The 13,547-nt window shown below is 39.4% G+C and overlaps 1 protein-coding gene across 1 annotated transcript; it reads right to left on the bottom strand.

The window, feature by feature from the left end:
* Positions 1 to 7,055: 7,055 nt before the first annotated feature.
* On the bottom strand, positions 7,056 to 11,642 carry LOC129939474 (uncharacterized). The gene has a single exon (XM_056047501.1). It carries the CDS (start codon positions 11,640 to 11,642, stop codon positions 7,056 to 7,058), a length of 4,587 nt encoding a protein of 1,528 aa, XP_055903476.1.
* Positions 11,643 to 13,547: the final 1,905 nt, after the last annotated feature.

Here is a 13,547-nt window from a genome sequence, read left to right as displayed (position 1 = left end):
GTTTAAGTTTAAATAAAATACAATTCAAAACTTGTAGCTTATAAAGACACTTGAAAAAATGGAAATTGGGTAATTGTTTAATAAGCCGCCTTTATAATTCTCAAAACAGACTTCTATCTAGGTGGATTGGAAACATGACATAATTTTGTTTTAAATATTTAAATATACCATGAACGATTGGGTAATTCAAACTTGCTCCTGTATCCAAACAGTCTGTTCAACAATATTTCTTATATTTTAAGATTTAATAATGAACCTGTCGGAAAAGAAAAGATTGTCGGATCAAACGAGCTTTGACGTCTTAAAAAACTGGAACTATATGTTTTTATATATTGGAGTGATGGTGAGTGCGTAGGTTTCGATGGTTATCCAACGTTGTACTAAGACATTTAACGATGGAAGCATTTGACATTTACACCACACTCTTCAAAAATGCACTGAATAATAAATATTATCCAATACATTGGAAAACCGAAGTGGTTCATCTTCTCCCGAAAAAGGGAAAGGACAACACCAACCCGTCAAATATTCGGTCGATAAGTCTTCTTCCGAGCATCAGCAAAGTTTTCGATCATTAATAGGGCTCTGACTAAGTGGGCTGCGGACAACAAAATAATTCCGGATAAACAGTTCGGGTTCAAGGCGGGTCATGACACAATTCATGCTGCGTCTAAACTCATTTCTGATATCCCATGGAATTAATTACGAGTAAAACAACAACGGAAAGTTGCTATTCTGGTTTAGTGGTTTAGTGTGTCTTAACCTTAAATTGAGCAGGCTTGGTATGGCTTGGACATTGTTGTTTATACTTTATGATATGCTTAATGGTAGAAAGTTTGTTGTCAAAAGTGGCAATGTAACTTCTACCACAACATTCTCAATTAAAAATGGTCTTCAACAGGGAGCAGTGAATTCGTCGATTCTCTTCGGAATTTACAATAGCAATCTGAAAGGTGGTAAAACAAAGGCAATTGAGTACCCCGACGATCTTATTGCGTACAGAACGGCCGGAAAGGTCGAGGTTATTAGAATTCCTTTGCAGTGTGATTTCGAAAAGATTCACCGATATTGCGAAGACTGAAAACTGAAAATAAATGTCCAGAAGTTGGAGACAATTCTGTTGCGGGCTCTGTTGGGTAGGGCCATGAGGTATACGTGCAAGAATTGGCTCAAGATGGTTATCGTTGATCTTCACGGGCAGCGATAAGCAAGCAAAAGTAGAGTGAAGTACCTCGGTATCTGGTTAGATCAGAATTTATTTTTTGAAAGGCATATAAATGCTGCTCTGACCAGGTCCAGAGGAGGAGAAGGTAATTTGCTTCATGGCCCTCACACAGCCGATAATCGTTTCTGGTTGCCTGTGTTCAACCTTGCCCCTTCCCAGATGCAGAATTTTTTTGGTTTTGAGCTGCAGTGTTTACGACGCTGTACCGGCTTATATCGAACAGCTGAATCTTCGTTCGTGCATTACTATTCCAACGAGGTCCTATTCAAGGGGGTTCCAATCAACAGAACTGACAATTTCGTGATAAAACTCTTTCTAGATCACATTGCAAGAGCTACATATGTCTTCGACCATTAATTTTATTTTTGTGGCGTTCTATCCAAACAACAATTATTTTGAGACTGTCCAAACGGAACCGAACTTATAGGGTGAATTAGGAGAACCAGTTTTGGTGGCACTTGATAATGGATAGTCGGGATGAGGTTTAAAGCCTGGGCTAGTTTACATACTTGTTATACAGTTTAGGGGTTTAGTTTTTAGCAGAATTGGCACGTGGCAAAAAATTAAACATGAACAAGTGGAAAAAAATGTTAGATAGTTATATTTATTGCTATGGTTATTTTAGTTAATAAAAAGGATATCGAAATTAGTTTTTTTCAAATTATGCCTAAATGCCTATAGTACGGGTACTGGCTCTTCCGAAGAATCCATGAAAAATGCTTTCTTAAATAAGCCATTTGGATTCGGCTTAATACTGTAGTTCTCTTCTATCCCTGACAGCAATAGTCGCACATAGTATTGATTGAGAGATGTTAGTCACTAGGACCTAGTTCTCAATGGACAGTTGCACCCGGCACTTCCAAATTTATGTTTTAGTTCCTGATATACTTACAATGCTAACGATTCACGGGCGTGGTTTCAACCTATTTTCTAACAAGAGATATACAGTATTGACTAAAACATTAGCAACTAAAACTTACTCCATCTTTATGTCATTCAAAAATGAAATAACTTAAACAAATCATTTTAATTTTTTGAACAATTTTATACTTAAGTAAGTTATTCATTTATTTAAATTTCAATATACAAATTATGAATTTAAGAGCTATGAGTTTATAAGTTTATATTTTTAAAATTTAATTAAATTTTTAATAATTAACAAAAAAAAACTAAAGTTCAAACTTATTTTAATATTAATAACATTCTATATTTGTAAACTGTTTTTAAGAAATTGCTTAGGGTTTTCCAGTCACACTCGTTTAGAAGTTGGATAGTTTCCTGCATAGTTAATGATTGTTTTCGAAAGGAAATTTGCCTTATTGCTTTGAATATTGATTTTAGGTTGCAAAGCGTACAGAATTGATTAAAGCTTCCATTATAAGGGTTATCACTTAAGGAAATGAGATGACACCTTGCTTTAAATATCACGGATATTTTACCATAGCTAAGTGAGTCGTGAAAGTAGTTTTTCTTGTTTAGATTATAATTAAGCTGACTTTATAAGAGTCTACTTTCAGAATTCCGAGCCTTAACGATGAAGGCATCTAGAATAGTCTTCGTTTTTCTAAATAATGCGGTAGAGTTGGTCTTTCAAATTACGATGGTTGTTCACATCCATATGTAAGGTTTACTCACAAGCGTTGCCAATAGATTGCCATCTTTCATACCACCAGTCCTTATTCCGCAACTCATACAAAAGTAGTTTTTTTGAAAGCCTTGATTCCTCATAACGACAGTTTACCTTTATTATGAAGTCGGCCTGTGACTTGAGTGTATTTGTCAAGAGTTTTGGTAGTCCGCTTTCCAAGTATACAGCATTACGAGGCGTATTTTAGGGTAGATTGAAGAGCTTTTTATGGATTTGCTGTGGAATTTCTCAATTTCCTCGTACTCATATGACCCCCAAACTTGAGAAGCATAGCAAAGAGTTGATTTAACTACTGCATTAAAAAATCAAATGGGGTGGCGCAACAGTCCGTTGTGAACCAAGGCCTAGTGACTTACAACTCTCAACCATTCCTGTGTGCGAGTACTGTTGTCAGGAATGGAAGGGACCTACAATTTAAGGCCGAATCCGAACGGCTAGTTTGAGAAAGCACTTTTTCATGACAAGAATTACTCTTGAAGGATTTGTCAATTCCTCGCAAGAGGCAGTACCCGCGAAAATTAATTTTTTTAAATTAAGGCTGCACAGGCAGGGATTGAACCCCAGACCCCTTGCATGACAGTCCAACGCACTTTTTTTTTTTTTTTCAAATTCATTTTTATTTAATTCAATCTTAAACCTATCTTAAAGCTAGACAAAAATTCATAAAACTAGCCTAAATTATCCATAACTTACAACTAACTTAATGGTCCCATACGGACACTCTAAGCTAAACTATAACACTAATTACTAATGCCTTTCGGCCTTAAGATCTATTTTACTTCAGTTTAAATTTTATTTGTTTTGTTTTTATTAGAAAATTTTGAAAAAACTAATATCAATAACCTTTTTTATTTATTTTTACTTACAAACTACTTAAAATAAGGTCCTTAAATAAAACTTAAAACTAACTTAAACTACCTATTCTACCTATAAACTACTTAAAACTAGAACAACCACAGCAGCAAATCTAACTATCTAACATTTTTGTTTTTCATATTTCGTTGTCTTTTTTTTTTTTTTTTTTTTTTTTGTATTTTTATTTATTTTTTTTTAATGTTTTTTTAATTTTTTTTTTTTAATTTCTTGTTTTTTGTTTTTTTTTTTAAATTTTTTTTTCGTGCCACCATGCCTATTCTACTTAAAACTAAACCCTAAAACTATAAAACAAGTATGTAAGACGGATAAGGCTTAAAGCCCCATCCCGACTACCCAATATCAAGTGCCGATTGAAGCCACCAAAACTGGTTCTCCTGCTTCACCCTATCAGTTCGGTCCCGTTCGGACACAGCCCTACTGAACCGAAGGAGCTCTGCTCTCTTGTGCCATGACGTCCCGATTTTATGGGAGTCGCCTACCCACGGTTCGTCGTCTGACGTGGTAGATTAACGGAACTGCCAATCTATCCTGTATCAGACCACATCTATCTAAAAAGAGGAATGCCTCTGGGGGAATGAAGCCGCTCAAGCGTGCACTCTCAAAATACTCGTCGTTCGGATAGAACGCCCCGAAAATTAAATTGTTGGTCGAAGACATAGCTCTTGCAATGTGACCTCGAACGAGTTTTATCACGAATTGTCAATTCTGTTGATTCGAGCCCCTTTGTATAGGACCTCGTTTGAATAATAATGCACATAAGAAGATTCGGCTGTTCGATATAAGCCGGTACAGCGTCGTAAACACTGCCACTCGAACACCCGAAACCTTTCCATCTGGGAAGGGGCAACGTTGAACCACACAGGACAACCATAAACGATCATTGGCCGTATGAGGGCCATGTAGCAAATTACCTTCACTCTGGGGTCAAGCCGACTGCTAAAAAACAGCCGTTTCGTCAGAGCGAAGGCTCCTCTGGCCCTGGTCAGAGCAGCATTTATATGTCTGTCGAAATATAAATACTGATCTAACCAGATACCGAGGTATTTCACTACACTTTTGCTCGCTAATGGCTGCCCGTGAAGATCAACGATGACCATCTTGCGCCAATTCTTGCACGTATCCCCCGTGGCCCTAGCCAACAGAGTTCGGAACAGAATTGTCTCTGACTTCTGGACATTTATTTTCAGTTTCCAGTCGTCGCAATATCGCTGAATCTTGTCGAAATCACGCTGCAAGAGAATTCTAATAACCTCAACCTTTCGGGACGTTCTGTACGCAATTAGATCGTCGGCGTACGCAATTGCCTTTGTAAGACTACCTATCAGATCGCTGGTGTAAATTCTGAAGAGAATCGGTGAATTCACCGCTCCCTGTTGAAGATCATTTTTAATTGAGTATGTTGTGGTAGAAGTTACATTGCCACTTTTGACAACAAACTTTCTACCGTTAAGCATATCATAAAGTATATACAACAATGGCTTGCTTATGCCAAGTCTGCTCAGTTTTATGTAAAGACCCTCTAACCATACGGTGTCAAAGGCCTTTTCCAAATCAACCAGAACAGCACCTGTGCATTGTTGTTTTGATTTATTCCATTGGATATCAGAAACGAGTTTAGACGCAGCATGAATTGTGTCATGACCCGCCTTGAACCCGAACTGTTTATCCGGAATTATTTTGTTGTCCGCAGCCCACTTAGTCAGAGCCCTATTAATGATCTTTTCGAAAACTTTGCTGATGCTCGGAAGAAGACTTATCGACCGAAGATTTGACGGGTTGGAGTTGTCCTTTCCCTTTTTCGGGAGAGGATGAACCACAGCGGTCTTCCAATGCACTGGATAATATGCATTATTCAGTGCATTATTGAAGAGCGTGGTGTATATGTCAATTGCTTCCATCGGTAAATGTCTTAGTACAACGTTGGATATACCATCGACACCTGCTGACTTTTTGTTTTTTATTGAGTTAAAGATGAGCTGAAGCTCAACCTTCGTCACTAACAAGGGACTTGGTCCCGTTTGCTCGGCGATTATGGCATTTGCCAAGGAATCGTCATTGAACCGCATGAAACCGCGGTTCTCAGATCGCCATTGTGTCATATCATTTCGAAGGTAAAAGTGATTAAGTAGGGCTCTGTTTTCCAGGTCGTGGTTGGGGCGAATGCTAACATTGGAAAGCAGCTCCCACCGCCTCCACTTTTTCCTTCGGATCTTCAATTATATAAAAGTCATCGTCAAAGATGGCTTCTTCTGGATCTATTTGCGCTGTCATGAGTACGTCTCTGTTTTCTTCGGTTCTTTGGAGTTTCAGACTCGGAAGGTCATTGTCGTTCTTTTTTCTGAATATCTTGTTGATTTTAGGGAACATACTAGGGTCGCTCGAATTAACTGACCGGATCTTGCGGTTAATTGATAGCCTGTAGTTCTCCTTAATCAACAGATTGACATTTTTTATTGACGACTTCAGTGTCCTAACCTCCAAGTCGCGTGGGTCTGTAAGTCGTCTGTGCAAGTTTTTGAGTCTTGTCAGTAAGCCACTTTTGTGCCTACGTAGTGCGTCAATTGTCGCGTTTCTGTAAGCGTTCATTTGGTCCCGTTCTTTGTACTTTGGGATTGTTCGTTCCGTCGTTCGTTTTATTGTTTCATCCATCTGTTGTAAGTGTTGGTCAATTTCTGTATTTGTCAGGTTTCTGTTGTTTGGTGGGGCTATGTCACTCGAACGAAGTTCTCTCGCTAGGGCATTGGTGAAATGAGGCCACCGCATCTTACTGTAATTGTAAGAGTGCGTTGCAACGTATTCCTCCAACTCCACGCGTTCGTTCGGAATCTGCATTACAGCAGCCAGTCCGCAGTGATCACTGTCGTACTCGACTGTCTGTAAGCAGTTTCGCGGGTTGTTGGTTCAGCCAACTTTATGGAAAATTTTCCAAAATTAAAGTAATCCAATTTGAAAGAAGAACAACTTTAATTTCGCTAAAAAAAAGTAAATTACATAGTAGCAATAATTCATATACAATTATATTTCCTTACTTTAGTTTCCAGCTTATATCTTAATATATTTTATATTTTAGTAATTGCCTTAAGCAATTTTCTTATTTTTTCTGATTTTTTTGTTTTAACTATCAAGCTTATGCACTTCACTCTGTTTCTTCTCAAAATGGTTGATTTAATGCCAAAAAAGCTAAATTTCCGGTGTTCAATAGTAAAATTAATTCTTTAAGAAAGAGATAGATATTGACTTAGTATATTGCGCCTTTTCTTGGAATTCAAGAAACAATACTGCCATGAAAGGTGGTTCCAAGTTCGCTTAACACTCCCCCCCGGTAACTGGGTTAGGATCCAGCTTACCACTTCCATCGAACTGGTGAACCTCAAGGACTGCAAGCTTAACAGCTGGGCGAGTATAAATCCCTGTTTGGGTTTGTACAATTGCGCTCCGAACAGTATCATCTTTTCCAGGTATCACTTTAAGAATCTTACCCTTTGGCCAGGTTTTTCTTGGACTGTTGTAGTCTACGATAACTACAATATCTCCTTCTTGCAACTGCCTCTGTGGTTTAAACCATTTTGTCCGTCGGGTCAAATCGGGTAAGTATTCGCGAAGCCATCTTTGCCAAAATGATTGTGCGTACTTTTCAGCGGCTATCCAATTTCTTCTGATAGCTGCTCCGTCACGTATTGGCTCTGCGTGGAGTCGTTCTTGATTAGAACAACCGATCAATAAATGATTGGGGGTAAGTGCTTCACTACTTTCAAAATCAATTGGTACATAGGTAAGGGGTCGCGAATTCACAATGCTCTCTACCTCCGCCATCATACTCACTAATAGTTCGTCGCAAGGATTGCGAGTTGGCGATATTTCAGTAAGGGTTTGTTTAACAGATCTAACCATGCGTTCCCAACACCCACCCATGTGGGGTGCTGCTGGCGGAATGAAGTTCCACTTCAGATCCAATTCAAATTCTTTGGCTACTGCATGTTTGTTTAAGTCTCTTATGGCCTGCTGCAACTCTTTACTGGCACCTCGAAAATTTGTTCCATTGTCGGAGTATACTTCTTTTGGCATACCTCTTCTTGAGATAAACCGCTTAAAAGCCAATATGCAAGAATCACTGGAAAGGCTGTGGACAATCTCGATGTGGATTGCTCGTAGAGTTAGGCAAGTAAGTAACATACCCCATCTCTTGTCTAGGCGCCTTCCGATTTTAACAAAGAGTGGCCCGAAGTAATCCACTCCTGTGTATGAGAATGGTCTTTGGAATGGTTGAAGTCGAGCGGGTGGTAGTTCTGCCATGCGTGGGGGCTGCGGCGCGGCTCTGTTGTTTTTGCAGTGCTGGCAACCTCTTTGAACTTTTTTTAGAACACGTCTCAAGCTGGGAATGAAGTAATACTGTCTAAGCTCGTTCACCACGGTTTCGTTAAAAAGATGACAAAATTTTATATGAAATTCGTTTACGATCAGGTAGGTGACTTGATGATCCTTCGGTAGAATGATCGGTCTTTTAGTTTCCGATGGTACATTTTTTATCGCATCGATTCTTCCCGCAATACGAATAAGTCCATTTTCGTCTAAGTATGGAGAGAGAGTATAGAGCGGACTGGTTTTGCCAATGTTGACCTCATTCCCGGAACTTGTTGCGATAGCTAGGGCTTCATACTCGATTGGAAAGCTGTCTTTCTGAGCTTGTTTGTAGAGGAGAATCTTAGCTGCTTCCTTCTCGTCTAGTTGGAATACTGATGGTCTGCAAGGTTTTCGCCATTTAAGGACAAATAGTTTGACATATCGATAGATAAATATTTGTGTCTTTAGAAGGCTTTTCCATCTCGAAAAACGGTTGAAGTCTAATACTGATGCAGATGGCTTTTCGAAGTGAAGAAAACATTCCTTAACCTCTTCATTGCCTTTTTCAGATGTAAGGTCTTCAGAGAATTTTTCTGATAGAGGAAATGGGTTTTGGTACAGGAACTCCGGTGCCGTAAACCATCTGCCTGAAGAGCTGAAATCATAGTTGCTTTTATATTTTGAGGCATCGTCGGCGACGTTGTCTTTGCTGGAAACCCAATTCCAATCACTTGCATCTGAACTTTCGAGTATCTCTCCGATACGGACGGCTACGAAACTTTTGTATTTTTTGCTGGATTTTATCCAACTGAGAACGACTTGGGAATCTGTCCAAAAGGTTAAACTTTCAAATTGAACTGTGTGACCATTTTTGATAATTTTAGAGAGTCGTACTCCTAACACGGCCGCTTCTAGCTCTAGCCGAGGTATTGAGAGTGTCTTTATTGGAGCTACCTTCGTTTTGGCGCTGATAAGTGAACATTCAACATCGCTTTGAGTGGAAACTCTGATATAGGCTACCGCGGCAATAGCTTCTTCACCCGCGTCCACGAATATATGTAACTCAACACGACTTCCAGTTCCAAAATGTACATTTGTGAGATATCTTCTGTTAATTGATACGTCTTTTATTTTAGGAATCAGGCTCAACCATATTTTCCATTTTTGGAACTGCCGATCTTTTATCTTCTCGTCCCACCCTATTCCTGACCGCCAAATTTCTTGCAGGATGATTTTTAGCTGAATTGTGAAGTTTGCAATAAGACCAAGAGGGTCAAAGACGCACATGAGGGCTCTTAGTACCTCTCGTTTCGTTGGAATTTGTGTGCCGTTCATAACGTCATTCTGCATTTTGCTTGACTTGAATGTGTAAACGAACATATCTGTGCTTGGAGACCACCACATACCTAGGAGCTTTTCAAAGTCATTTTGAGCGTAATTTGTAAAGGATTTGTTAGCATTTGAAGCTTTGGACTGTAGAGCGTTTAAAACGTTTGAAGAGTTGGAAACGAAATTTCTGATTTCAAACCCCGCATGCTTGTGGATGTGTATCACGTCTTTTACCAAGGCTATTGCCTCTTCTTCGGTGTCTACGCTGTCTAACAAATCGTCCACATAGTGGTTTTCAATGATCGCCTTTGTTGCCCTTGGAAACTGCATCTCAAATTTTTTTGCGTTTTTATTTTTTATGTATTGGGCGCAAAAAGGTGAACAAGTAGACCCAAATGTCATAACCTGCATCTGATACACCTCAATATTTCCGTCTTCAATATTACGCCACAAGAACCTTTGAGCGTTTTTATCATCCTCAAGAATCTTCACTTGATGGAACATCTCGCGTATGTCACCTGTTATAGCGATCTTCTTTTCACGAAATCGAAATAAGACGGATGGCAGCGATGGTACATCATCTGGTCCTGTTATTAAACACGAGTTCAAAGATACCCCTTCGACTTTCGCCGCCGCATCCCAGACAATCCTCAACTTATCAGGCTTATTTGGATTCAGGACCGGAAATATAGGTAAATACCAGGATCGTGTCTTTGAATTATTCACCTCATAATCATTTAGCTTCCTTGCGTATCCTTTCTTCAGATATTCTTCGATTTGCTTATTGACCCGTTCAACGAGTTGAGGTTGGTGAAGAAGACGTCTTTCGAGACAGCGTAATCTTTTTTCTGCCATGGGCTTCGAGTCCGGCAACTGGATGTTCTCATATTTCCACAACAGCGGAACGGCATAACTATCACCCAAGAAAATAGTTTTTTCTTCCAGTAGTTGCATTGCTTTATAATCTTCGTCCGAGAGTCTTCGCTTAGTAGGCCTAGTGCCTATACTCTCTAATGCGAAATATTGCTTTACTGTTTCATGCATCTGTGAATCCATCTCATTTTGACATTCACAAAGATGAATGTTAATTTTTGCTTCAACTTCTTTATTTAGTTCAGTACCAACCGATGAAACACCAAAAAGAGTCCACCCTAACCTTGTTTTTATTGCTGCCGGCTGAGATTCATCACCCTCCCTATTTTTCAGAGGCATTCCCAATCGCCAGTGTTGAAGACCGAGCAGGATTTGAGGCTTCGCATTCCAATATGATTTTATTGGTAATCCCTTCAGGTGTGCGTACTGTTGCATCAGGCTGCTTATGTCCAGTGTCTGTCTTGGAAGATCTAATGATTTGACTGTATGTGCACTTGGGAGCAAGTATTTATGATTGCTGTCTTGGGCTGATATTTCAAAAGTAATCTTCATGGATGAGTCCTCCCGGCGATGGGTGTTTGCAGTCCACCTTAAGCACAAAGGTTCTGTTTCACCATTGGCACCGAGTGCGAATGCTAATTCTTCATCAACGAGAGTTACTGACGATCCATCTTCTATGAAGGCGAACGTATCTAAAGATTTGTTGTTGTAGTGTAACTTCACCGGAACGATCTTGAAAAGAGTAAGAGAAGCACTTGGACGAATGATTGTACCACTGTAGTGGGTGTTCTGAACGCCATTGTTGTTTGAGGTTGGATGGTTTGTTCGCACATCACCGTTGTTTCTGACTTTCAGTTGAACTTCGCTGTTATGAAGAAGCGAATTATGTCGATAGGTGCATCCATTAACACCGCAAAGCTGTGATGACATGCAACGACGATTGCCATGTTTGCGTAAGCATATTCGACAGATGTAACCAGTTTTAATCAACTTCCATTTATCTTGCAAAGTCATCTGCACAAATTTTTGGCATGAAGATAGCGATTTACAATCACCCTTGCATGCAGGACACTTATTATCATCTTGAGGCTTTTCTTCTTGATGAATGTTGATAATAGCTTTTGTCCTTTTATTTGTTTTCTGTTCGAATGAGTAAGGAACTGTCACCGTAACCTCTGACGCAGCTGCTGCATACTTCGCGATCCAATCGTTGAACACCGACAAATCGGCACAAGAAATAGTCTGTTTAAACATACCCCAATTAAGTTTTATTTGTGCTGGCAGCTTCTCTACCAGTTCCTGGAGTAAACAAGGATTGTTGAGATGAGCAGAAAGACCTGTAACCTCCATCATGCGTCACATATTATCTACCTCGAGTGAGAAGTGTATTATAGTTTCTAACTTGTCATGTTTAGGTGCAGGTTCATTTCTTACCTTCTGCAAAAGCGACTGAATAATTATCTCGGGCCTACCAAATAGCATTTTCAATGTTTTTATCACCCCCTCGACCTGATCTGGATGAAGAAGTCTGAATTGTACTGCTTCAAGAGCCTTTCCTTTCAAACACCGTTGTAGCCTTAGCATATTCTCATTGTTGCTGAATCCACACACCTTTGATGAATTATTCCACCAACTAATGAAAAGAGGCCACTCTTCAGGTCGCCCAGAGAACTGAACTTGTTCTTTTGACATGAACTGTCTTGCTGCGATTTGAGCTTTGTTTAATTCTGGTGCTGGACTAGTTGTCACATCTAACTCGGTATATTTTTCCTTTTCACCTCGCCCGTTGTCCAACTTGCCATCATGGAAATTGTTCTGCGTATTTTTCTTATTTTCACCTGTCACTTCCTGTAAATTCGATTTCATTACCCACTCATAAACGCGATCACTGACGGAATGTGCACTCACAACTGAATCTTTTTCGTCATCTATGGAACATTGTTCAAGAATTGCATATTTTTTGTCAATGTATTCCTTATCACGCTTTGCTTGAAGTTTTCGCTCTTCTTCCAGTTTCTGAAGTTGTAACTTGACTCTATTTGCACTTGATGCTTTTGTTGCAATTGAACCATTGCTCCTTGTTGCTTTTTTGTTGTGCTTAGCTTTTTCGACCGGCTTACATAGACCCTTCACTGGAGTATGATCATCTACGGAATCATCCTGCGAGGATGGTTGAACTTCGACGCCTGAAGCGGCAGCATTAGTTGTGGATTTCTCCTTTGAGGTTGAATCCTGTATTGCTTGAAGCTTACTAACACATTCGCCGCAGTGCCAATCTATGCTTTCTACCTCTTCTGTAACCCCCACGCATGGGAAATGAAACCAATTAAAACAGGTGCCACATTCTACCATTGGCGCCATACTATCAGGCTCAGTACATTTCCTACAATTTTGGGCATTTGATGCCGGAGATGTCTGAGCATTGTGAGTCTTTGACCTACGTCTATAATTACCATAATTTTGAGGCATAACGACTTACCTTGTACCAATTGATTGCAAGGAGATAGAGTTGAGTTCACGACCACAACGGCGACGACTGCGATGACGGCGACGACTGCGATGACGGCGACGATGATGAGGATCTGAAGCTGAGGATGACGATGATGAAGACGTTGTTCTAATGATGGATCGATGAGCTGATGATGAAGACGATGAGTACGTTGAGCTGATGATGAAGACGATGAGTACGTTGAGCTGTGACCAGGTCAATTGATGATGACCACGTGATGATGTTGAATTGACTATGGCCAGGTCAATTGATGATGACCACGTGATGGTGTTGTTGTTCGTTTTAAACGAAATTAAAGAATTTTGTTGGTTCAGCCAACTTTATGGAAAATTTTCCAAAATTAAAGTAATCCAATTTGAAAGAAGAACAACTTTAATTTCGCTAAAAAAAAGTAAATTACATAGTAGCAATAATTCATATACAATTATATTTCCTTACTTTAGTTTCCAGCTTATATCTTAATATATTTTATATTTTAGTAATTGCCTTAAGCAATTTTCTTATTTTTTCTGATTTTTTTGTTTTAACTATCAAGCTTATGCACTTCACTCTGTTTCTTCTCAAAATGGTTGATTTAATGCCAAAAAAGCTAAATTTCCGGTGTTCAATAGTAAAATTAATTCTTTAAGAAAGAGATAGATATTGACTTAGTATATTGCGCCTTTTCTTGGAATTCAAGAAACAATACTGCCATGAAAGGTGGTTCCAAGTTCGCTTAACACGGGTGATTACCCACTTTGTCTGTA

Source organism: Eupeodes corollae, chromosome 1 (assembly GCF_945859685.1).
Source record: "Eupeodes corollae chromosome 1, idEupCoro1.1, whole genome shotgun sequence".
Classification (NCBI taxonomy): Eukaryota; Metazoa; Arthropoda; class Insecta; order Diptera; family Syrphidae; genus Eupeodes; species Eupeodes corollae.
Note: the sequence above shows the minus strand (reverse complement) of the source record. Positions and strands in the feature narration are given on the sequence as shown.